At 43.8% G+C, this 27,123-nt stretch overlaps 1 protein-coding gene across 1 annotated transcript in view; it reads right to left on the reverse strand.

The window, feature by feature from the left end:
• Window positions 1–1,002: 1,002 nt before the first annotated feature.
• The window catches only part of LOC311252110 (mitogen-activated protein kinase kinase kinase 11), a 49,325-nt gene continuing 23,204 nt past the window's right edge, over window positions 1,003–27,123 (reverse strand). The window contains exons 3-10 of the mRNA XM_084344959.1: window positions 23,391–23,539; window positions 21,967–22,142; window positions 20,731–20,977; window positions 17,575–17,691; window positions 14,239–14,410; window positions 14,025–14,134; window positions 13,221–13,850; window positions 1,003–10,696 (exon numbers count right to left, since the gene is read on the reverse strand). Of these exons, the coding sequence (XP_084201085.1) occupies window positions 10,107–10,696; window positions 13,221–13,850; window positions 14,025–14,134; window positions 14,239–14,410; window positions 17,575–17,691; window positions 20,731–20,977; window positions 21,967–22,142; window positions 23,391–23,539 (2,191 nt within the window). The 3' untranslated portion in view covers window positions 1,003–10,106. The remainder of the gene's footprint in view (window positions 10,697–13,220; window positions 13,851–14,024; window positions 14,135–14,238; window positions 14,411–17,574; window positions 17,692–20,730; window positions 20,978–21,966; window positions 22,143–23,390; window positions 23,540–27,123) is intronic.

The following is a 27,123-nucleotide window of genomic DNA, read 5'->3' on the forward strand; positions in this document are numbered from 1 at the left end:
CCATTAAAATTCACACAGGTATTCTTTATCAACGGAGGATGAATCCTTATGACTTTGGTAATTCAGACTTTTTCTCTAGTGTCATCAGCAGGTTGACATTTTTGTTTCAGAGCAAAATGTCTCAACAACTACTGGATAAATTGCAAAGTCATTTGGTACAGTCATGTTCCCAAGAGTACGAATTGTAATAATTTTGACTGAGACCTTAAAATCTCATTATCAAGCGGAAAAATCTCTAGATGTTAAGATTAAAAGGCCATTCTTTTTCCCGAGAAAAGAATGACTAGAAAATAAGATTGTCACAGTACTCAATTTTAAAACTTTGATACAGTAGTATTCTAGAAAAACAATACTTGATACCTCTTTTGAGACACAAGATAGAAAAAATAAAACAATTAACATTAACATTATTTGTAGTGATGTTAGCGTCTGTGCAGCCTCGAAAATCTGATTATAGATTGTTTTTTTTCATAGCTTCGGTACTTTTGACACTATTGAATTTGTATATTGCATCGATTTAAACATCCGGTATTGTAAAAGTATCAAAGTATTGTACCTTTACTGGAAAACATTGGTCTTAATGATCAAACAGACATATGGCAATAAGATAATCTGCTGATGAAGATCATGTAAAATGAGCAAAAGCAACAGCAACTAAATAGTGACTCCATCACGAAATAATAATTTTGCCATACCTAACAACATCAGAACTTTCGTCGTGAGAATAATAATAACCGTTATGTTGACATCATAATATAATTACCGGCATCAAAGCAAAACAAGCAAGGGAGATAATTACATGTGTGTCATTTTCAGCCTTCCACTGCTGACTACAAATAGGACGCTAAAAGGTTTTGTACACTCTAACTGGCATCTGATATTACAGTGAGTCCAAAAAGTGCCTGAATATGACAATCACCACATAGGTACACCAACACAATCAATCAACTTTACTTGTTGTTCCACCTTTTCCACTATGATAAGAATAAGATCACAAACGAGTCAGGAGTGTTACATTTTATTTGGTCTGATCTCTTTTTGAGCTTTTTTTTTTTTCCACAGGTTAAAACCCATTATAATAGTCAAGAGGAATAAAAACATTTTCACATACTGTATACAGAAACAGTCCTCTTGACACACAACAATAAAAACAGTTGATTAGGCCCAGCCCAGTGCGAGATTTCACAAAAAATGCAACAATAACGAATTTTCAAAGCCCGACGACCGCAAAAAAACCTCCAGCTCGCTTGAGCAGAGACAGTTCTGAGGGAGATGTAAAAATGGCTGCCAGGGCAATGCAACAATTGCGTTATCACATCGCCTAGGTTGTAATAAAACACAAAACAGACATGGAAATGAATCTGGAACACTTACAATAAAAGCAAATAGATACAAAGACAGAGAACCGGACGACCTTGTCCTCTACTTGAAGGTAGTGACAAAATCCTCAGCTCTGTCTAGCAGTTTAATGCACATAAAAAATCTGTATGGGTGCCCCAAGGGGACATTAGACTGCAATTTAGGTCTGGGGTTTGCTGCACAAGAACCAGATTTCAAGCTCTACCAGGCAATTCTGTTGAATTCTCTGCTACACACAAATACTGGGGCTTGTAGAGGAATGATTTGAATACAGATGTGATCAAATTAAAGAACTGGAATGTGAAGTTAATCTGCCTCATGTGAAGCACCCATACGTACATCTTAAATACTCCAGTGAAAACCTATAAAATGTTTTTGTTCATATGAAGAAATCAATCCATCATCTTAACGTAGACTGCGTCCATGGCCATCTAGAAATAGTTTTGATCCAGTGTGTAAAAAGATGGCCATTTACAAACCCCCCCCCCCCCCCCCTTTTTTTATGAATTTTGGAAATGTCCTTAGCCGGCTGGTAGTAAGCTGTCAGAAGGAAAAAGCCTTTTACAGTACTGTGATGCAATGAGTGGAAGAGATTTGACCAGTGAGTCGTGGGGATTTGTGCCATCCTAACCGTTTCAAATTGCCTTCGTGGATCATTTAGAGTTCAGTCATTTGAGCCCAAGCATGAGCACCTGAAAGAGACCACCAGCTGTTAAATACCCGCGAGCCTAAGTGAAATCTTTAACCCTGAAGTATATTTGAGCTAAAGAAGACATTAAAAAGGTTAAGTGTCAGCAGTAGTCTTAACCCTAGTCCAAGATACTACTAAACCAGACATTTTAGCCACCTAGGCTTTCACTACATGTGTGCACGTCAATTTACAACATTGCATATTTGGGCAACATTTACTACCATTGGCAACACTGACAAGTGTGCCGCTGCTGACTTAATTAGAATGTAATTGTTTTGTCCAGTTGAACGACCCAGTTTTCTTCGCGTAACAAACTTAAATAATGCCAGAGAGACTAACTGTCTATGTCCGTCACACCAACATTTTAGATTTAAATCAACTAATTTCACTGGAGTTGGAGCTACGACTGGTCTACATAGACACAACGTTTTAACATATTTGAACTATGTTATGCAAATTTGTGCCAATTTAGGCTTTGCCGTCCTTTGAGAGAATGAAGATACACGAGAAAAGAATGATCTTTTCTGTTTTGTCAGATTTGGGGCTCCATACTAAACAACAAGCAAAACAAAATGGATGTGATGCACCAACAACTGGAGTTTGACAAAGAATCGGAACAGAATCACCAGGGGAGGATTTGTGCCATTGACCACTGAAGGCACTGCCTTAGAGAGAAGTAACATACGAGGGCTGGGCAATTGATTTGTCTCTGAAAAGGCATTCATAAAACACATTAAGGGAAGAATGTTGAAAATGCAAACTCTTCGAATGGTATGCATTGATTGGAAAAATATGTGAGGTGGGTGAAAAATTCCATACCGCTGCCACTGGTGTAGCAAATGCACTTGGCTTAAATAGTAACTACACCAATAAGCTTCAAGGACGTGAAATGGGTTGTACTCTCTGGCCTGACACACGTATATGATTAAGAAAAATGCCAAGAAAATAAGCTATTTCACTCCTTTATCTGCGAACAATGCTGAGAAGACAACCGTAATTCATTTTGCTCTCTCTATATTTTAGACACAAGGGCTGTTAACTCGACCAATTGGCTTGCAGCGCACCCATTTAACACTCGAGAAACAGAAATCTACAGATTGAACGGCTTCTATTCCAGGAAGATCACAAGGTAATTGAGTGTCAATAGCTAGGCAGAACAATAATCACGACCGTGGGGCTGTTGTGCGCCGTCGAGTGGAGGGGGGGATGAGTGTGTGTGGGCCTTGAACTTAACAGCCTCATAGATAAAATCCATGTTTATTTTCTAAACAGAGCGCCAGCCTTCTCCAGGAGCCGTCACTGTGGTCTTGGAAACGAATTGGTCTTTCTTACGTGGCTCCCATTCATTCAGTTTTCGTTGTTACAGAAAAAGAGGACAGCAGATGGTGACCTTGGATGCACAGAATGAAAAGAATTAGGAATAATACAAACACGATGGGAGAACGAGCATTAGCTTACGCACCTGGCGGTGTCTCTTGCAGACGTGGCTTTTGTCCACGTCTCTATTGGGATGCGCAATTCCTGTACAGTCAATGAAAGGTCATATTTGATCATTTGGTCTCGGCCTGTTAATGCCAAACAAAGGCCTGGGCAGGTGTTTCGGTTTAATACGGGCCAGAACGAGCAATAATGTGTCTCTGGCGCTGACGGCTGGCCGTGAGACAGCTGAATCGAGTCTGATAACCAGGTATATTTGTAACCTCCACTTAATTGAACACAAGCAAGCAAGGGCAGCAAAGGTAAATGGGGTGAAAGCCATTGAAATGCCAGGCCATTTATTTTGTCATTTCAGAATTCACTCTTCACTGACCCACCAAGGTAAGATTTCATCAATAAAATGAATGTGACGCGTGCTCAGCCGGATTTTTCTCTCCATCTTTGTTGGATCCTTCTCCAATTCACCCAGAAACCATGAAGGAGAGAAGGCGTTATTTAACCGGAGCTGCAGTAGTTTAAGCAATATAGTGCCCTCCTGGTTTTACTTGCTGTGTTACTTTGCGTGACACAGTGATGGTTAAATTCAAGCATTCAGACTAGTTAACGGGATTACATTTTCCCCCAGTAACCGAGGTTTACCCGTTTCTATCTGAAAGCGTGGGAAGTTTACCCAGAAGGCTGTGCAGTAACAACATTCAGCCATTGCCACCCTCTCTGTCGTTCGAGCTGATAGACTTAGACATCACTTTAATGAGGGAGTTACATTCTCGGGGTTAGCGGTGAACCACAATCACACACCAGCAGCACATGTCCTATCCTATTATTATCAGAGAAAAGTATTTGCCTCTACCACCATCACTCACTACTATGTTGTCACTGTGACAAATACACTGCCTCGATTAATGTCTACAATCCCCTGAGGCCATCGTGACATACTTAGAAATCAAATATTACTCAAGTTTCTGCATGGCGGCGGCGGAAACAGAATTAGGGAATAGAAATGCGACCGGTTACGTATTAGAAAGATTAAGATGTCTGCAGCCTTTTTATACTTTCATATTGTCTAGTTTAGGCCGACTTATGTCCTGATTTAACAAAGGAAGTTAAAACTGTGGAGCCCAAAATTAACAACATGTGGTCAAAAGTTATCAGTAGAGATGTGGTGTAATACTATAAAGCTTTAAACTGCCCCAGCTGGTTTGGTTTTATGACAAAAGTTAGCTTCTGCTACGTAGCTAACAATGTTTTCAGCTAAGCTAGCTAGCCAAAATGAGTTTGAAAATAAAAATGAGCTAATTAAAGTTAATAAAGAAAATAAAGTTTTTTTAACAAGTAAATGTTATTAACTGATGTTTTCAGTTATATTGTTGACTTGTCTGATAACCTTTCACTACATTTTATCAGTTTTGGGGCTCCATACTACAAAACAAACTGCCACATGGCACGACAACATCTGTGGCCATAAAAATACAGATGTGGAAAGTTACAAGGAGCTGGCAATATTTTTTCTGGTGTTATTACAGATTTGAGTCATGAGCTACATGACCACTGCAGCTGAATAAATGGCTTAATCAGGATAGATCAGATAATTACTATGCATGTAAACATATCAACTGCTCACAAAGCCAAATTAAGCCTCAAGAGTGAGTGTAAGCTGATGGATGGTCGCATTAGACAACACTTTTAACTGTGACCCCGTCAAATAGACAGGAAATAACTAACTTTCAGATAATACACTTTCATAATAGCTCTGATTTTTCCCATCGGAAACTCTAAAACACAGCCACCACTCAAACGTAGCCTCTTGGCACGATGAGGGCTTTCTGGGCTTCCAGTTCCTCTATTGTGCTGTCTCATTAGCTTTTATTCATGTAATGTATTGACCATTTGCCATTCACTGATTAGGGGCCAGAACTTGAACTCTGAATTTAGATCGTCAAATCATGTCTGCTCCCTTCAACTGTGGGTGCTGAAAGCGGATCGACAATGGCCAGATAACAGTCTCTCCTGGAGAGAATTCACTTCCATTCTCGCTGTCAGTTTGCACTCGGGACGCTGATTTGCTGTGACGGATGGGGGGAGACGCCTGGAAGATCAGAGCGTCACAAACAACTTATCAGCACTTTCTTTTTGGGGTGTTTGCTGTCGGCTCCTGCAGACGAGAGGCGGTTATGGTCCCTAAATCAGACAGCCAAAACCAAAAATCAGACACTCATGTCCGCAAAAGACTTCCTAAAACGTGTCCCACGGGCTACAGCCAATGTAGGAGTATGTTGTTCATCTAAAAACAACACCAAGATATTTCTGTAAAAGTAATTTCTCAGCAGGAAGGTGATGGACCAGGAGGAAATTGATTCCAACTCTGACTATAAGCATCAACTTCATCGTATGTGAAAAGTACAGTGGCTCCTGTTATTGCAAGCAATATTTTATGCAGTCAATCACTCAACATGCACGAGGTTGATTGAAAATGGCAGGTAATGCTTTTCAACATCAGGTCTGAGGGAAAATTAGAGTCTAGCACGGAGCGAACAAACAGACAAGACGTGAGTGGCAGATTGAAGTGGATACTTGACACACACGCAACAATTTGTGACAGAAATAATCTGCCAGAGGTTTCAATCATCTCCATTTCCTTCATCTATCTTTTCTCCTCACAGAGCTCTGTTGACAATAACAGCTATCCGAGCCTAATGACTATCAGAGGACAGCTCTTGTGGCTTTGTGTGTCGACACGTCGAGACGAGGCAATAACTCATCACTTGTCACGTCTGCGAAATGCCGGTGAAGACGACGAGAGAGCGAGGGGAGGTGGCGAACACTGCTGACGGGGAGAAAACTCTGTATTAAACCTCACACTTCTGCGAAAACATGAAGGAAGATCAGCGCTCGCATCCGAGTAATGACAGGCGAGTTGTTCGAACGGACCTGAGGTCAACACAAAACAATTGTTTGGGTGCTCCTGTCCGACTCCGACTGTCGGCTCACAAACTTGCAGGCTATGTGTTCAGAGAGTTGGATGTATTATTTCTCAGAACATAACGCCTTCGTCTGCAAGACACAAAAGGGAAACCATTACAATGTCACAGCTGCTGCTTTTTTTTTCATTCCATTGCCATTCGCAACACAGATGTTAGCTTCAAATAAAGAGCGTGTCAGGTTTTTTTTAACAGCTTCTAGAGTTCTCGTTCGACTGACAACAATTGTCTCTTTCCCAAATAGACAATCTGACGCATTTTATGCAGCAGTTGCCAAATGTGCGGAGGTGTTGTGTTATCTTTGGTAACACTTTATAATTGTTCTGCCATTAAGACACTTTAGATTTATGGTAACTTCCCTGTTAACGAGCACTCAAATGCTTTATAAAACATTTATTAAGCAACTGTTTATTGTAAAGTTGCAACTGATATTGATAATACTGTAAATGGTTAATAAATACATACAGTGAACTTACTGTGTAGTGCATCAGGAGGCCATGATGAAGTTGCAACTGAAGCTTATAAACCATTACAATCGCTTAATAAATGGTTTATTAAGCATTTCATTGTTTAATAACTGTGAAATAACTGTTATAAATTAATTATTAAGCAACTGTCTATTGTAACGTTGCAAATTATGTTTATGATACTTTGTAAATGCTTCATTAATACTGAATATTTCATCTATAAACATTACTTGGAGAGCCGTTACAGTGTTGCAACTGATGTCTGTAAACCTTTACAACTGCTTAATACATGTTTGATAAAGCATTTCAATGATAGTCAACAGTCAAGTAACCATTAATTAAAGTTTAATTAACCATTACCCAATCTGTGGCCACTCACATTAATGTGCATATAAAATGAGCACTACATTTCCTGGATAGATACCTGGCTGCTCCTGAACTGAATACTCTACAGTGTCCGGACAAAACTGCCCTCGGAGAAAATGTCCCAGAGAAGAAGGAAGCAAAGGAGTAAGAGTGAGAGGAGAAATAAAGAGAGAAAAAATCTCCCACATCACCTGAGGGGGAAGGAGGCAGACGAAGGTGAGCCTCGACGGTGAGGATTTCATCCGGTCAGCAGCTGAGCAGCCAGTGGCAACAGAGAGGAAGAGAGAGGAACGACAGCTCAACCTGTCTTTGAAGCTTCGCGCATTGAAAAACGAGGCACAGCTTTAAAACGAGACATAAACTGATGAAGGAAGCAGCTCGACACCTTGCGAGGAGGACGCAGGGCATTTTCCTAACGACGGGGCAATTAATTAAGCAAGTATCTGAACGCTTTGTTAATGCTCTCTGCTCTTATCAAGAGGCTAATTATCACTATCAGCCGCCTCTGTTCGTCTGTAGGATTATTAGGCTAATCACAACGCTTTCCCCCTTTGGAGACGAGGTTTTTCTCTCTTCATCAGAACAAAGCCGTTATTGTCTTCCAATGACACGGTGTCAGTGATGAACCCAATCAGTATTTGTACCTCGTAATGCTCCGGCAAAGACGTGGGGAACAGGGACGACTTGGTGCCAAGTGGGGTCTCTTTCAGCTGCTGAACGTATACCACTTGTGTTAATGGTCAACATGCTTGGGAACCAGTTTTTTTAGAGCCAGGATTCTTATAAATTTAGTATTTTTCCCTCTGAACGTGTTCAATTTAGTACACAGAGCAATCAGTTGTGATAGTGAACCAAAAGTGGAGGTGTTGTTGCTGCTCCGGTGCATTCAGCACTGTTGAGACTGCTGCTGGTGGAAAAATTGATATCTCTGCAATGAATTTCTCTCTGTGTTAACGTTCAGTGCTTAACTTTCTCTGCTGTATCTGTTCTCTCAACACAGCGTCACGGTTATCCACAGGATCTTTTACAGAGGTGTTCAAATGGTTTAGGATGGATTTTTTAACAAACTGAGAGGGACAAGAGTTCGGGAGCCCTCCTACTGTAGTCTTACAAAACCAGCCAGCATCAAGTCTGGAATACATGTACTAAGATTTGACGAGAAAAGTAAGTAATCAGAGAATGTTTTGATGCTTGTTACCCTTCATGAAACTCTTAAACAGTTAGCTTAGCTTAGCATAAAGACCTGAAACAAGGGGAAAGAGTGTCCAATGGTAACAAAATCCACAAACCAGCAGCTCTAGCGCTCACATACATGGATTTGGAGCTATTTAAGGGGGTTTATTGGAAGAAATGGAATCTGATAGTCAAAGCCATGTTTCAGTGTATGATCATCTGAAACTGAGAGTCATTGTGTTGAGGCGGAGTCCGCCACGTTACACTGCCATGCTTCTACAGTGGCCCGGAATGGACAAACACTAGTTCAAAGACAGCACGTTTTTAGCGGTAGGCTGAGACAAAGTGTATTTTACTTGATGACAGCTGAGTGACAGGTGTGTTTGTTCAATAAGGTCAAGGAGAGAAGTCAAATTGTCAGATGGCTTTGGGAGGCTGGTACTGCTCCAGTGGACTGTACAGATAAAGTACTCGATGAAGCTTCCACACTGACATTGTGTTGTATTTGCAAATACTTAAATGTATTTGGTTGAACCTTCCTACAGCATCAGGCAGGTGGAGATAAGACAGTCTGGATCCAAAGATAACCACAGAAAAAGTGTATCAAAGTAATGTTTGAACTCCCTCTGTGCTGTCCCCACCCGTTTGGCGCTCCATGGAGGTAAAAACAATTAATTTTGAACGCTCTTTGTCCTAGCCCTTACACTGTCACAGAGGCATTCTTTGGCATATAAAGGGAATGCAGAGGGCTCCCCCGTCTTGTTTCCTGTGCTGTGTAGCCTGCCAACCAAATGAATCTGTCCAATCCCTGGCATTTCCCCGGGAATGTGACTGGAATGTTATCTGCTTCCAAGTGGAATGCCTGGGTCATGGTTTTAGTCTTGGATTTCACAAGTGGCCTGGAATATCCACTCTGAGAGCTTTCTCCCATAATGCAACAGGCAGACAGTGCTTAAAAAACAAAAAAACAGTCAGCTTTTCCTTGAACAATGAGTCTAGACACACATGCACTCGCACACACAGACAACGTTTTCTTCCACAGAAATGCTAAGCTGATTTTCAAATTTAAGCCAAATTCATAGCATCTTCCCTACGCACAAGATTAACCATTCAAGGAACCTTGAAAAGATATATATTAAAAACACTTCACGAAATAAGGCACTCCAATTTTCCATTGTCCTGAATGCTTTCAGCCTGCAGAGAGGTAGAGGCAGATGAAGCTGTGCAAGTCGCCTTATCCACCTCTGCATTGTCACAATGCTTCAAAGGTAGGGGGGAGATGAAAGCAGGTGATATGAGCAGTCTGATAGAATCTGAAGATGGGACTAGTGATCTGTGTTCTGCTCCTTCAAAGGGATAGCGAAACAGAGATAGAGAGGGAGAATGAAATGGGCACCAGCTATTGGTTCAAAGGCAGCTTTCCCACAATCCAATGTACCACCTTTCACTGGCTTTCTGCTTTCCAAAGCGGCAGGCTGGCGTATAAATAAGACCTGCATAATTAGGCTCCCACGGGGGGAAACCTCCCTCAGTGGGTTGAGTGATGGCTGTGCGTTTAAAAAAAAAAAGATTCCAAGTAGTGGAGAGGGTTCTGGACTGTGTTCCTGCGGTAAAAACCACGGCCTCGCCACAGGTTTAGAACCTGTCGTCTCTGAGTTGCGTCGGGGACTTGAAGGGCTTCAGACCCAGTGTCCTGCGCGGGTGAACTCTCTCTTTGGTGCCATCCGGGGGCTTGCCGCAAGCCGCCCAGCCAAGATCGATGAGGGGAGAGTCTGCCGGGTTGAGGGGCGCTATGCGGAATGAGGGCAGCGTGGGCGAGCCGTTAGTGGAGCAGGGTGCAGAACGGGAGGTGGGAAAGGGCGCCGAGAAGGGGTCAAAGGGTGAAGCCGTGTCCGAGGCGCTAGAGGGGTCAGCCTTGAGGGTGAATGGGTCGCAGTCGGGCGAGGGGAAGGGGTCACAGTTGTGGAAAGGGTTGGTAGGGGAGGGCTGGTAGCCCAGAAGGTTGCTGTCCGAGCGGTTCGGGCTGCGGCCGCCACCTGAGTTTCCGCCACCAGCTGAGATGAAGCTCCACGGGTCGATGCGGGGGCGGATGGGGGATGGGCGGGGACGGGGGATGACACTGACCTCAAGGCGGCGGGTTTTGGGGCTCCAGAGGGCTGGGTTGGGGTGGAAAGTAGGTTTGTCATCAGGGTCCTGCGTGTCTTGGCACAAGGGCAGGTCCAAAGCTAGAAAGAACAGAAAGAGACAACATTAAAGGGCTACTCCAACCATTTAGTGCTAAACTGCCAAACTGCAACTCAACAGCATCTTTCATTGGACCATCCCTGCCTGCTGATTTCCATCATCTTTCAAACTCCATTCTGTCAAAATACGTGAGGTGTTGAGCCTAACCCAAAATAACCCAAATGACATCACTATGACATTATCAGGATTATTCATCTGGACTTCAGAAAGCTCCTCCAGCGCCGCGGGAGACTAAGTTGTTCTCCCCTTGACAAGTAAACTGACCTTTTTATGTAAAATCAGTGGAGTTCCCCCTTTAACAAGACACAACATCAGAGAACGGCTGAATATTCAACATATTAGACCTCTACATCACCTTGCCCTTCACTTTTCTCGCTCGCGGAGTTTTTAATTGTTCATTTGCAAATGACTCTCAAACTGCTGTGTTGCTCTTTCTGCACTCCTGCAGCTGTCTTATATTGAGTATAACACGCGAACCTGTGTGATGAAATCGATCCAAACAGAAACATGAAAGTGGCTCATTATTGTTGCAAAAGAAGTGAACAATCACGAGCAGAGTATGTTGATGCAATTAGTCTCAATTAAGTATAACACAGGGCTGTGTAACTAGTTGACAGAGATGCAACGGCAGCAAACAGCAAGTGTAAATTAGCACTGACAAGACCATTAAACTCCAAATAAATCATCCTGAATGAACATTTGCTACTTCCAAATGTGATGCGTCTGCCAAATGGCGTTATTTACATCAGCAGCGACTCTCCAAGGCTGCTCAGCCATTCAGCCGACGAGAAAGAGCAATCAGCAGTCACATGAGAGCAGACGAAAAAATGCCCCGTGAAGGAATCCTCTGCATTCATCTCTCTCTTTTCAAGCACGCATTCACCGCCAGCAACCTTGTGGCGGTCTGTCTATGTATCTGAGTCATTACAGTCAATAAACATAATAAGATGTTTAGCTAAAACACTCGCGGTTTAATTATGTGTGGCTTTTTTTTGCCTCTGCGCAACCGATGTAATGAGCGCATGCGGTTTTGGTGAGATTACGGTTGTTAGCGGCGGAACAGGCGAGGCATGTCTGCTCGGTACCTGGGGGCAGAGCTGTAAGAACCTCTCTGTGGAGAATCCGAGGCTTTGTGAGTCAAGCGGACCAGATATAGAGTGTGAAATGTTACCATGGGGCACTCTTAAAGCCCTCGTAAAGCCCACTCGCTCTTAAAACAAGAGATACCCACGCCTCCGTCATCGCGGCTCTAAACTGTGCCAGTGCTTCTAAGAAACGCATAATGGTCTTTGGGAAAACATGCGAATGTGAATGTACTGTAAATGTAAGTGTTGCTGATATGCAGATAATGTCTGTTAGCATGACACTCATGAATTAAAACAAACGCATAAATATGCCCCACAAGAAAAATGAATATAGTATAATAACTTCTGTGATGTTGAGGGGAAATGAATGCAAATCCCTCTTGAATGTTATCATTTTTCATGTGTCATCCTTTACACATGGCACATAGGCACACATTTGACATGCCTCCATGTGAGGGGATGATCAGACTGAAAGGCAAATACTCCTGAAGCTCCAGCCAAACTCCCAAACTATATGTGAGGAGGTGGCAGTGAAGTCAAGAATAGATTATTAGCAATTTTGAATCCAGCACTTTCTGCCTGCGTGACCTCAGCTGTGCCGCCGGATGTTTAGCATTCATCTTCAACTTAGCAATAAAAGAAAACTCTGACTTGAAAAAGGGTGGAAACAACAGATGACTGGATGCTAGCTATGCTAAGCGAGTATTAACAGTGAGGTATGAAGGGCCAGCTGTTACCTGAGATATGCAAATAGCCGAAGACAAGCTTTGATGTAAATGAAAAAGCTTGTGCGGCGTTGAAGCTTCCCTTGTGCCAGAAAGATCTTTCTAAAAAAAGGCACAATAATAATTCTGAAAGAGCTGTGAGGGAACATTGTCATGCTGAGGAGGAACATTATTCAAGGTAAGAGTTGGATCCAATTTCAGCGCGGGGGCCTCCCCGAGAAGCAAAACATGCTTGGTGCTCTTGAGGAAATACAGATGAAGCGGGCAGATAAATTAAAAACCAAATCATGGATCCGATCTGGAGAGGAGAGTGTAATTTTAAAAGGGGCTGCAGTTAAGTATTGTACTTTTGTAAAGTTGGGAGGCTTGCAGAAGAAAAAAACTAACTGAAAGCAGCAGAAGCCAAGATATTCTGACTTTTGACCCATGTGGGTTAGCTGCCAAAACACTGGACTTCCTACATAATAACATTTGATAGGACTCTAAGGTCAGGAAGTGTCGATTCTCCCAAATGAGTTACCCTTTAAAGGAACAGTTCACCCAAAAAACGCTGTTCTGCTGCAAAAACTCCAGAAATGTTTTTGTGGACTACGGACACCCTTCACCTCACTTCCCATCAGCATGGAGGTAAGTAGATAGTGACAGATTTTTCATGTTTTGGGTGAACTGTTCCTTCAAGGTGATTTCAGACTGACCTAGCTGAGAGACGTGCAGGCCTTGGCTGGACCTCCTCCTCCTGTCAGCTTTGTGCTCCCACGCCTCACAGCCCAGCTCCCCGTTAGTTGAATGGCAACACGGGGTCCATTCCCCTGGGCTGGCCCTGCCGTGCCGCAAGGGGGTCCTGGGGCTCTGCGGGCTCTGTGGGCTCTGCGGCATCTGTGGCGTCCGGTGGCCGCTCCTCTCACGCGGGTTCGGCGGAGGTGGCGTCAGGGGGAGGGGCTTCAGTTCTTGGTACTGCAAAGCTAAATCCAAGAGTGGTTTGGGGAGCAGCTCCGAGGCGGAGAAGGTGATGAGATCGTCCACTACTGGGGGGTCTGAAATGAGGGGTTTAGGGAGGGAGATCTCTGGTTCAGAGGGGGTGCGGTCCCCGAGGGAAGAGGGGTTAGTTCGCGGGGGCACCCTTGGGGGAATATCCAGGCAGCGACCTAGTCCTATGGAGGCCAGGAGGGAGCCACCGCCCAGCAGGGCCCGGTGGGTGCTCTTAACGAGGCCACCGAGGGAACCCCTCTCAGGCCTGGGGGAGCCAGCCGGGGAGGAACCTCCTTCCTCGCTGCACGAGTCTCGCTGAGGTAGAGGAAGCCGCAGGCTGTCCTTCACTGAGGAGCCTGCAGAGAGAGAAAATACATTTCTTGAGTTTTAAAAAGACAGAGAAGGAGAAAGAGACGAGGCATTTATTAATAATTTAGCTTTTATTTATAATTCACATTCATGCCAGAGAAAATTGTGACTAATGGAAGATATGCGGCGAGCAGTTGGTGGTGATGGAAGGCGTCGGATACCATTCTGAGCAGGGAGGTTGGGCGTGGAGGGTCTGTACTCCTCAAAGTCATCCTTGGAATCTCCGTTCTCATTGCTGTCCGACCCCAGGAGCTTGGCCCTCATCGACAAACTGAAGAGAAAAGGAAAAAAACAATTACATATGGTGACGAATTAATGAAATCCTTGTAAATCTAAAATAGTTATGTGCAAAAGTAAAGGACAATCCTGCCGTACCTGCTTTCCTGGGGACTAAGGCGCAGGACTTTGGGGCTTTTGGGACTCTTCGGGCTCTGGGGCCTCCAGTGGGGGCCCAACCTCAGGTCTCCATTGGCTTGTTTAAGAGAGGGCGCCTCCAGGGGCCAGGCCGTGCTCAGACCGAACGACCTGCTGTTGTCACTGGGACTGACTGCAGGGAAATGGGAGAGTAAAAGAAATCAACATCGGCTTGTTCATCATCAGTATGCAGACTGTTTAGCTGTATTCTAATGAGGTGAGCATTTAAAAAAAAAAAAAAACAGGTTTCACCAATAAATCAAGAGCCCTGCAATCATCTCCCCCTCTATGACTCCTGCTACAGCTGGAATACATGAAAATTTAATGCGCTTTTTTCCAATATTAGCTTTTATATCATATTTTTGCAGTTTAAGACCTGATTAACTCCAAAAAGAGTGTGCAGATTGCATCACCACGTGGATGTTGTCTAGATAGTAACCGCCGAAAGAGTGTGAGAAGAAAGAGCGAAAGTCTCCCGGGAAATGATGCGAGGGAGAGCGGAGTGCGAATTAAAGTTTGGATTTCACCTGCCAGTCATACACTTCACCCAGGATACGGCGCCGCGTCTCATCCAGCTTTTCTTCCCACCAGCTGGCTTGTGCTGCCGAGGTTGTTCATTCACATGCAGCGTGTATATGATAGGCTTAGTGCCACAACGCCTCCATCGCAGCCCCTCAGTGCACCTTATGGAGCCTTTCTCAACATTACAGCTTAGTCGAAGAAGTGACAAAAATGTTGTGGCGCCGTCATCTACCGCAAATAACAAGGAGAAACTTTAAACTCGCGATTTAATTTCATAGAGTTGTGGTCACGCCATTCAGCCTCAGAAATGAGAAAAGGCAGAAATGCCCTCTGAAAGGACATGTCGTATTATTTTCTGTGACCTCCCGTCACTCTCCAACACAATGTTTTCAAAGCGAGCATAAAAGTCAGGTGATAGTGTCAGCGTTGCAATTTCATCAAGATCAGACCGTGGCTTTCCTCGGCACAGTCCTCCGTCAACACATTTTCTTTTGCAATATGTCACAATGTTCTGATGGAATATGTCTTGATGGTCGCAGTGTTTTTGTGTTTTTCACAAGCTGCTCATCATCATCTGCCCATCGTCTGCATGTGGCAGCGTTCGCGGGAAGTCCGCGATTATTAAAGGCTGCTCGAACTTACATTTCATCCAGTCGGCAAGCGCCCTCAAGCGGACTTTCTTCAGACTTCACCGGATGTCACTGACTCAATTACCCACAATTATTTGCAATACAGACGTGGCATTGTACAATTTATTATCAACGTGTAAAACAATTACTTTATTATAACGTAACTTGACTTGTGTAGGCTATAAATAATACTCAACTACATCATAATATAGAGTATTTAGAAAAGTAGACTTTTATGACATGATGTCAGTGAACACGTCACCGTACGCTGGAGGAGTTAGCCCGTGATAGACAGATGGTTCGTCCAATCGTTGTTCCAGATGTTTCCGTGTAACAAACCATCTGGCACGTCAGGTTAACTTTTGTTATACACAGTGCTGGTGGACCTTGCTAGTGAGGCTGCACTTAGGCAAAGGGGGCTTTGAGCTAAATGCTACTGTATGTACAGAATGGTAACTAAAAAAAGCTTTCACAGTTCCCCTCAGGGAGACGTGAATGTACCAAATGTTGCTCCAATCCCTCAAGTACATGTTGAGATGTTACATTGGATGAGTAAAGATTTGAACTTGGTCGTGGCAACAGAGGAAAACTCAGTGGATCAGAATTCGTCCTCTGGTTACACAGATAAATTTCATGCCAGTCCAATGACCTATGAGTGTTTGAGATATTTCACTCTGGACCAAAGTGGTGAACCATCGCTGCCAAACCTGGAGCTACGCCGCCGGGTCGGCATTAACATCATCATACCAACGTGTAAATGTAGAGACTTCTGCACCTCAGGTACTGGAACTGGAATGAGGAATAGAGGCTAAGAGAGAAGCAAAAGAACCAAAACTAATCCTGCCCCCACAGATAAGGAAAATAAATGAGGGTAGCAACATCCACCAGCTGCCAGCACGTATGATACAGCCAGCCTACAGAGATGCTAAAAAAGCTAACGAGCACAATCCCAGAATTTAAAGAGTCCCTGAAAAGTACGAGATGTTTTAATCTTCTCGTCGTCTAATTCAGCAGAATGAGAGACATTACTAAAACAATCACTCTGTAGGGCTCATTGTGCCCGGCCACACTGAGTCTCGTCGAACGGAGCTCTGCGGACTAATGCAAATCAATTTGGCGGTTCTCTCGACAAATAAGTTTGGGAGGCCCGAGCAATAAATCAGCGCTCGCTACTGAGAGGGCAAGAATAAATATCCACTAAACACATTTTAATGACAGGCACACTCATGGCTTAGTGATTGCCATTAAGGAAAGTCATTAGGAAGTAAAGAAAACCAGCCGTCTATTTGATGAGTAAATGAAGCTGGCAGATGTTTCGGATTTGCCGACCACTTTTACAGATAAATGTTTCACCGCAATTTGTGCTTTCATGTTGAGCCCCGGCGGTAATTGTTCTGAGAAATCCCTTCCACTGCCTGTTGCCGTACCACAAATTTCCTTTTGGGTTTTGTTAAGACGCCCCGTGACCTACTGGCTACAATTTCCCCTCCGAAGGGGGAAACGATCTCGGGGCGTTTGTCTAAGAGCCCGACAAGCAGAGGAGTATTGTAAATCTCTGCCTCTGCTGCAACCCTTCTCAACCCCCGTCTCCTGGAGCAATGAATTCCTCCCTGCTTATTTTTAATTCAGTAAACCGCACTGTAGCCACTACATGCATATAAACCAGGGACTCCTTCTGCCTGGGAAAGTGCGGCTCGATGGCTCCCCCCGCTGCAGCGACCAGAAACTGCAGGCGAGGGGGCTGCAGTGGAAAAAAAAAAAAAGCAGCTGAGAAGTGCTGAGCCGCTGAGAGGAAGTCAGATAATATTTGGACTGGAACAGACTGTCGAAAAGGGAAAAGGGTGTGTGTGAGAGAGAGAGAGGGAGGGAGGGGGAGAGAGGGAGAGAGGGAGAGAGGGGGCCCACAGGGAAACAGGGGAAGACAAAAAATACGAGTGGGTGGTTGGGAGCACATGAAAGGAGAGAATTTGGAAACTGGAAAGAAATAATGTCGCAACATGGTCTTTGTGCGCACGCAAGAAGGCGAGAGATCCAGCATTTCTTTGGTTTTTCTCAATATCACAGGCAGACACACACATATGGTACGTGCACCTGTGCACCTGCGCATCGGTGTGTTTATCCGAGGGGAAGAAACGGCTGCACTCACGTTGGATCGCGCGGAAACGTGGGCCGAAGGAGGGCGAGGAGCCCGAACCCAAATCAGGAGAGTTCCGCCTCTTCTCCAGGCCCGGGGACGCCTGCACTGTAATCTTGTGGATGAAATCTGCAACACACACACAAACATATACAGCAGATGTTAGACCACCTGGATGGTAGACACCGAGCAGAATACACACACTCCTCACTCTGCTTAGCATTCATACATTCGAGAGTTGTCAGTTTTGAATGTTGCAATGCTTTTTTAAAGCTTCCTTATTTCTCTGTAACAGCATGTACTGACTTTTACCAAGGAAGAGATTCAGTGTTATGTAGTTCTCAGCCTGGCACGAAGACAGTGAAGTTATTTTCTCAAGTAAGTCTTTAGCAAGCCTCGTGTTACTGTGTTACAGGGCTAATTTCTTTGCTGTGTTTGTGTGGGAACTGGCTATTTCACCTTTCGACTCGCAAATAACTACTAGCTGTTGCTAACTGTCACACTGCTAATTACTGAGCTACAGAGCAAAGCATCTGTTAGAGGGGAACCTTTTTTATGAATCGCTCTCGAAAATGAGTAATTATCACTTAAAATGCCAACAGCTTCCCTCAAATTAACCCACACTTAGTTTTTTTTGGTTCAGTATTTTGGACACATTTTGTTGGAATAATTAAATTAAAGAAATTAAAAAAACTGCAAGAACTAATTGGAAGGACTTTTATTTACTAATGTAAAAAAAGATTTTCTAAAAACATTTACCAGGCTCCAGAAGCTACGAGCAGTAACTACTAGCATGTAGTAGCAGTAACAAGCTAGCACTTACTTGCTGTTTGTAGTAGAAAGCTAATAGCGAGCTACAAAGCCTGGTGGGTATCAGGAGGGAAGTTTTGGAATAAATTATTCCCCCGAGTTGGTAATTCATGTCCTCAAATTATGAACCATTAACTCAATTTAATGTGCACTGACAAATGCAGTGAAGGAGGAGGTACCCCTATTAATTTGAGGTAGTAGTATTAATTATTTAGTTTCATATCATCTTCATAAATCAATTGCGCAAACTATGAATTTAAAAAGAGACTGACTTGTATCAGGCCCCACAACAAGCAGCTACTAGCATTAGCTAATTTATTTGTTTTTTGATCAAAATGGAGTTGTTTGCTAATCTAGCTTGCTGGCTAGCTGGCAAAAGGAGCTAATATTTAGTTCAGGTTAACTGAGCTGAATCAAGCTAGCTACACAGTGTTTAGAAGTAGAAACTATGCTGATAAACGCCACTTTGCTAACGGTGAGCTTCAGGAAATAGGTGGCTGTCAGGAGGGAAGTTTTCTGGTAAATTATTCTCTCAAGTTAGCAATTCATGCTCTCAAATTATGAACCATTACCTCAAATTAGTGTGTACTCAAAATATCAATTAACTTCCCCCAATCCATAATGTGTACCATTAGTTTTCTTAATTGGCCCCCTCTAATCAATCAACCGTGTCCTCTAATTACTAAACTATGTTGTTGTTCTCCTCGACATATGGGGATGGGGGATGTTCGCTAAACTAGCTTGCGGGCTAGCTGGCCAATTATTGTTTTCAGCTCAACTCAGCAGACTCGAGCTACATACAGTTCAGAAGCTAAAAAAATATGACGCAGTAAAGATGTTGAAACATTTTCTAGAAATGTACAGGACTGACACGCTACAGCACTGTGTCTTAGCTATATCTGTATTTCCATCTTATTTATTTCTTTGTACATTTAGCCACAGTGACACATCAACATCTGTGATGCAACTGCAATGTCTCCACATTATTACATTACATTGTTTGTATCTCAATCATTTCGGTTTCCTATTTTTTATTGAATTCCTGGCAATTACGCATATTTTCTGAACATGTACAGAACCACTTTTTTCTTAGTTTTTTAACTACCGTCAGGACCAAAAAAAAACACCGACATAGGACCAGGCCAAGATAATTACACCCTAATTACCAGGACATGCTTTAGTCAGTAATAATGATGTTAATTAGGTAGAACAAAGCTCGGTTCAGAGGGACTGGTTGCCGTATCTTTATAAAGCCTTCAACATATATTCATTTTTCTTTTTCACACCAGTCTATTAGCACGTCCTCAGGTGTATACCACACTGCATTTCACCACAGAACCTTAAAAGCCCAAATCCCAAAGAAGAATATCCCGTGCATGTTCTTTTTAAGAGAATATTTATATCAAAACAGAGTCCAAAGTATACAAAGTGCAAGAGCAACACAGATAATAATGATATTAGTGGAAAGAGGAAGGGAAAAAGAAAAAAAGGAGTCGGGCAGATATGGTTAGACGGAGGATAAAAACACAGACTGGGGAGCCTCGATGGGAGTGGAGCGATTGAAAAAGGGCGAGGGAGGGACGCTTAAAAAGAAGGAGAGGAAGAGAGAGAGAGAGAGAGAGAGAGAGGCATAGAGTGAGAGCGAGAAAGTGAGCGAGGCCAGCCAGCAGTGTATCCATGGACAGGAAGTGTCGAGGCGTGGTTGGCTCACTCTCCCCTCTCATCAACCCCCCCCGCCACCACCACATCACCGCCCTGCTGCTGCTGGGAAAGGCCTCACCACAACACACACACACACACACACACACACACACACACACACAAACACAGTGCATTTACGCATGCTTGCTCAGCCCAAAATACACTCACACACGCATTGAAAAACACTGCATGTGAGCTGCAGCAGGCTGTGTGACAGTAGAGGAAACCAGGTGTGATCCACCTTTCACAGGGTCGACATCTAATACTCACGATGTTCTGAAAGACCTTTTCAGAACAAAATTGTGAGGGAACTTTTTTGAGGAGTTGTCCCTTTTGACATTTTATTTTGACAAGTAAACAAATTGACTTCACGACAGCAGGAAATGGCGCCTATCTGCAGCCTCCCTTTCTAAACATCAGCCTTTAAACCTACATGAGTCCGGCCCTGACAGGAACCTTCAGCTACAAAATTATAACAGTTGCACCACAAAACTCTCCCTCACTTCCTCTTCTCTGCTCTCTTGTAATTTCTTTTCGACTCTTGTTTTTGTTGCTTCTTGCGTCTGACCCAGTAATGGCCCACGAAACAAGATTTTTCATCAAGACTTCTGGCGAACAGACGATTACTAACACCTTCAAACAGACACACACACACACCTTGAGGCATGCTGATCTTCTCGCCGTTCTTGCACTTGAGCTTGTGCTTCTTGAAGGTGCCCTTCCTCTTCTTGACGTTGGGTTTCTCCTGGTTCTGGTTCAGGTGGAGGATGAGGAGGGTGAGCTCGCGCTCGAACACGTCCTGCTCCCATTGGGCCAGCTGCTGCTCGCGCTGCCGCAGGAACTCTTCGTGGGACTTCTGCTCCAGAGCCGCTCGCTTCAGCTCCTCCTCGCGACATCGCAGCTCCTGATGGAGGAGAGGGTGAAAGAGATTATGAGGTGTTTGATGTCACAGTGGGTCGAGTCAGGTGTGACTGAGGTTTAGTGTCACGCCTCCTACTGTGTGACAGTGTGACATGAGACGCTGGGTTGGTTGCGATGAAACCATTCATGAGCATTAATAGCAAGATGAATCTCAACTGCTGTTTTGATATCTTATATGATGTGCAGAAATGTTACATATTATATCTTTAAAGCGTAAGGGTGGCGAACTAGCTGCTATTTATATTCATTCACTATCTTAACAAGCTGTTAGATCTTTGTTGAGTCTTTCAGCTGTGTTGTGTTGATTGAATGGTTTAACAGTTTGCCGAGATGGACACAAGATCAGCATAAGTGACAACTATTGTGTGAACAATTCTAGAAAATGTACCCAGTGGACCAGTCTTCAATGCACCAATCACAGCTAGGTACGAACTCTGTTTACATTAACGCAATACAAAAAACAAAACAGATGTGCCGCTTGGTGTCCTGGTGGTTTGGAGTGCTGTTTTTGAATCTGTTGCCAAAGCTAAAAAACAAATCAAGTTAAATGTCAGGAGTAGATTCAAGATATAATACGTAACATTCAAATGTCATAAAACAACTGGACCTTTATTATATATTTTCTTGTGTTCTGTCCTTATGTTATCTTAACATTTCAAACAACGCTGTAACTTTCAGGAGAGAGTCGGGGTGAGGAACTAAAAATTACGTGAATAAAACTTTCACCCGTCTGTGAACGTTTCTATCTGAGTCATGTAGATTTGCAAATGGTAGTTGTTCAACAATGAAGGCAACAACTCCCATGATCCCATCAAGACACGTCTTCTGTTTAGGTAACGAGTCTTAACTTACCCTATAACACTACTGGTATAATAAACATAGGATGGGGAGTTTATGATTTGTCTGCACAAAATCCCACAAAATCAACAAATGAGACCCTGGATGAATAAAAAGAAGTGTCCAGCCTCTCACCTTCTCTTTAGCCCGGAGTTCATCGAACATGTCCTGGATCTCCAGCTTCCAGTCGTCCTGCAGGGAGTGGAAGGAGTCCTGTGGCATCTCTTCCTTCACCTGCTGCTCCAGGGCGGTCAGCTGGGTCAGGATGGAGCTGAAATTGGGTCTATGGTGGGGGTCCTGGTCCCAGCACTCTGTCGCATACATAACAAATACAGTCAGACATGAGGGTCCACACTGCAGCACCTGTACTAACCCATAAGAACCCATGGTGACACGCTCATAACAAACACTTTAAATGTCCTAAAATGGGTCTGGGTTCTGGGTTCTGCTGGGTTAAGAGTCACTACTGCTACTACAACTGCACTCTGTTAAGCACAGATACATGGCTGTCCTCACACTGAGGCAAAAAGAATCGAAATAAGGAAGTGTTGGACCAAAGCAGAGCAAAATGGAAATTAAGGAGGTTAATGTTGGAAAAAATTGAAGGTCTTTCAGTTTAAACTGAGTCATTTCCTTAAAAACAATGGAAAATGCTTGTTTCCTGTTCAGTTTCACTTCTTTCGAATGTTTTCTTGAATCAAGAGACCTGAAAGAAGGAAGTCACTCGCTGATTCCGCATTAATCCTCAGACAAACAGCTCTGCATTGAAAAAAATGCTAATTTTATGACCTCAACTGAAAAGTGGGAACTTTAAGATGTAACAAATGGTCAGAAGACTAACTAACTAACTAACTGACTAACTAACTACTGCGCCGGATGTTTCTGCACTCACTACACTTCATTTTAAATGAGCCTCCTGCAATCCCTGTAATTTTTATTTACACATACTCCAGGCACTTGTGTGAACGCGATCTAGAGTCAAGCTGATCACTTATTCAAAGTGTTATGCTTAATTAACTTGCTGCGGGGGGTTTTGCATAATTTGCTGCACCACTTTGGGCACTACAAGCAGATCAAAAACCAATCCAATAATTAATTAATCCTCTGAGGTGGCTATCGGTGGTTTTGTGCACTGATCTCTTTTTTTTTTAAATACAACCGTGAAAGACAAGCTGACACCAAGAGAAGGGGCTAAGAGGAAAGAATGTAAGCTGTCCGTGTCGTCTTCTCGGCTAATGTATGTCGGGAGCAGAGCCTTTAACAGCAGCGTGTTGGAGAGTACCCAGGTGACACTGCTTTTTAACTTGACCAGAAATGGGTACAAACATATTGCACAAGGGGGCTTCGGCACAAAACACTTCCTCTCCACAGCCACAGTATAAACAACATACAGGAATTTGTTCTCTCGGTTTGAACCCAGCTTTGGGGAAATGGAGAGAGCGAGCGTGCCGGAGACATGAATCTGATCTCACGCGAGAGCACTCTCACACCACTGAACTGAGAGTTATTGTCTAAACAGCCCTTACAAGGGCGTTCGATTTCCACACACATGTCCCCACCTTCCATGAGCTGAGCGAAGGGTTCGGGGCACGTGGAAGGGATGGGCAGCGTGAGCTTGTTGACGGCGACTCCGTAGGCGACGGCGAGTCCATCAATCCCTTTGTAGGGTGCCTCTCCTGTTAGCAGCTCCCACAGCAGAACACCGTAGCTGGAGGGAGAAAACACAGACAGCAAGGCATGAGACGGTCAGTCACCAAAATTGGATAAAAGGCTTTTATTGCTTCATTACCTGGCCTCTAGCAGTGCTTTAAAGGCTACCATTAGCAACCTGTGCTCCCACTCTGCTAGTCGGCACGGATATTAGAGGAGCAGCAACTTCACTGCTGGACTTCAGTTAGATTTCAGGCATCATTTGTCATCATAGGGTGGCAATACATCACAATGTGGGACTGTCATGTACAAATCAGCAATACGCTAGCTAGTTAGCTACAGAGACATTAGCAAACTAGCAGCAATTGTTTTATGCTTGTTCTAAAGAAAAGGACCATAATATATCGGACCGACAGAGAGTGTGCCTCTGAAAAGCCTCAGTGTGGAGGGTCATGGAGGCCGAGCATTTCACCCTACCCTTCTGTCCCGACTAGAATTGGGCCAGCCGACCCCCGAGGCATGAATGCACAAAACGGAGGGGTAGAGCTAAGGCCCAGTCCGAATACACTCTTTGCCCCTGCCACTTAGCCCGACCCCACAGAACCGCACGCTCACACAGAGTGCAGCATTGAAGTTGCTCCCAGGCAGCCAGGTTTTGGAAAAGCAGTCCACTCGTCTGCACTGCACTCCTAGAACGCTCAAAACTGATACAGTAGAACCTGAGATATCGCCTCTTTTCACGCATTCTTCTTTTTTTTTCAAGGAACCTGGCGCCTACATTAACGCAACTTGAGTGACATCAATGGAGGCAATTCATCAGATTACATGCAGCTTCCTCTGGAGCTACAAAAGGCTTTATACCAGCCTATCAAATATGCAGCTGTACTTCCCAAGACCTGTAAACACACCTTACTGTGTAAAATTGGAGTTACCCTTCAGTTGCGTAGGTGACAAAGCCGTCAGTCCCAGATTACATCAGGTATGTTTCCTAACATGAGTGACACCTTCTTTCAGACTATTTAAATTCCGTATATTTGTATGATGGTGCTTTTAAAAGGATAACAGCTCATTTAGTTCTGAACTAAAAGCAATGGGCTGTTGTTTAGATAGATGAAACTCATGTAAGGGTAACTTTAATTATAGTTCTTGCTTTTGTACAGCACATTACACACTCATTATCACAGCACTGACAGTACAGAACTAAGTCACATTTGTGCAGTGGAATATTTTTGCTTGATGAAACATGTGCTTGCAAAGCACTGTGAACTCATGCGTGCAAAACCTGTACAAACACAAATACACAAACGCACAGAGAGACACACAGGACTTTGCGAGCCCACACAATGGGAGCAGCCCTGTGTCCTAAGAAGATGAAGCGTGGCGCAGGACTTGGATCTCCCACACTGTCAATTAGCCCTCGCCCGGACCTGACTGAACGCACTGTGGAGGCTCACTAAGTGGAGAGCGCAGGCCGCAGCCTTTTTTTATTTAGTTCTTTAATTACAACTTCCACACACTGTGACTGTGCAGAAACGCTGCTCGTCGGCTCGCCCCGAGGCGGCCGTCGTCTCCGCGTGGCGGCTTTGGAGACGAGCGGCTGTGGACAGATGAGAAAGAATAGTAGAACAAAGATTACCCTTCATTTTCAGAGCAGGGCTGCCTGCCTGCCGCCTGCTTCTCGTTCATTTTGCTGTTTTCCAGATTGTGCAGAGATTACTATGAAAATGAGCTTGCGTGGGTTTGTTGTGGATAGACGCGGGAGCTGGAAACTGAGAGGTTGCGTCTGTGAGATAGTGAGATGGCACTGAGCCTATTAGGATAGCGAAAAAAAACACTGTACACTCTCACTAAATAGGGTTCCTTAAAGTACCAGAAAATTCCTTAAGTAGCTTGCACCATAGCAGAATCCTTTTCGGATGTTCTCAAGGACGCTTTCAAAAACATTCTTGTAACAGCATGCTCAATTGGTCTCACACAGGCACTGTATGGGGCTGCAGAACCATTTAGGAACGGATGAAATGGTCCAAATCCACAGGATTTAAATTAAACCATAGCGTACGAGAGCAACTGCAATAACCACAATGCAGCAGAGCCGCGAATGTGTTATAGCTTTAATACATTTAAAAAAAGAGATCCTTTCCCCTACTGCAGAGTAAAAACACCCGGCCTGCTTCATTCCAAATGCAAATTCATATACGGCACTTGAGCCATCAAGAATCCCCTCTCAACAAATCACACAGTTATTCAAGTCATTATTATAAAACCACAAACCATAATCAAGGGACTCTTCTCTTTCTGTGTAGATGTGGCCAAACCCATACAGATATGCGCACACACACACACACACACAGAGCTATTCCCAGATAAAGGGCTGTGGTTAGGTTTGGTGTGTGGCCTCCTTCTCTGTCTATACTGGAGACAATGGGACAGTGTGCAGTACACATGTCCCACAACAAAGCACAGAGCAGCTCTTTGAAGAGACGCCATCACATGGCTGCGGCAGCCTTGCTGCAATCCATCACTCTGTCCCCTCGTCTCTTCATCATTGTCTCCCACCATCACTTTTCTCTGTGCTTTCACCTTTTCCCCTCCACGTCTAGCGTGTTCTCTGTTGACAGACCCCTGCAGCACATTCACTATCCTGCTGAGGGGATCAGCAAAAAGACTGATGTTCAGACAGACTGACAGAAATGGTCAAAATGGAAGCAAGAGATGCCAAGATATCCTGACTTTAGCCTCGAGTGTGGCTCCAGGTTGTGACGAGTGAACTGATTAAAATTAGTGGAATTCCCCTTTACAATCAGGCAGTGGTAAAATAAATGATCAGGGCCGATAGAAACACCAAGGGAATACTTGATGTTTCACTGTGCTCTGAGAAGTGAACACGCTCTCTCAATAGGTTTCCTTTGGTATTATTTTCAATAAGAATAGGATTTGTATTGTTACATCTGTGTTTACAGAGAATGAGACATTGTTCTGATCACAACAAAGCTTTTAATCTAAGATCACACACAACTCGCCTACATTAGTGATGAAAACCATGAAAATACAAAGAAGGAAAATATGATAAATAACTAGAATGGCATTCAGCAGAGCGGATACCTCTGCCAAGGTCCACCAGTTCTCTTTTGTACTCACTTACACATACCAGCCACCATTCATTATTCTCTGTGAAATAAACTAAGTGCATGAAAAACAGCTTATCTTGTAACGTTAAAGATGTGAGAAAAAATCAGTCCCTTTATCTGGAATTGAAACAAAAGTTAATGGGGTCTATTTTGGGCCGAGACCCATTCTCCATCCAAGTTTTGTGGAAATCCATTCTGTTCTGTGTAATCCTGTTTGCAAACCAACCGACCAGCCAACTAACAAACAGACATGGGTTAAAACATAACCTCCTTGGCGGAGCTAATACTGGCTCCTAACCAAGTCCTCAGAACGGAGCACTGGGTTGTGACCATTGACTGTTTAAAACGGAGTTACATGATGATAAAGCAGAGTACGCTTTAGGGCGTGGCTACCTTGGGATTGACAACGCTACAACGGCGTGTCCTTCTCAGTCAGATCCAATCAGGATATCCTCGACAGCTCCACCCTCTAATCCAAATATGGTCAATTCTGGCTCCCAGAGTTAGGGTTAGG

The sequence above is a fragment of the Pagrus pagrus genome, assembly GCF_965226575.1.
Source record: "Pagrus pagrus genome assembly, chromosome: 22".
NCBI lineage: Eukaryota > Metazoa > Chordata > Actinopteri > Spariformes > Sparidae > Pagrus > Pagrus pagrus.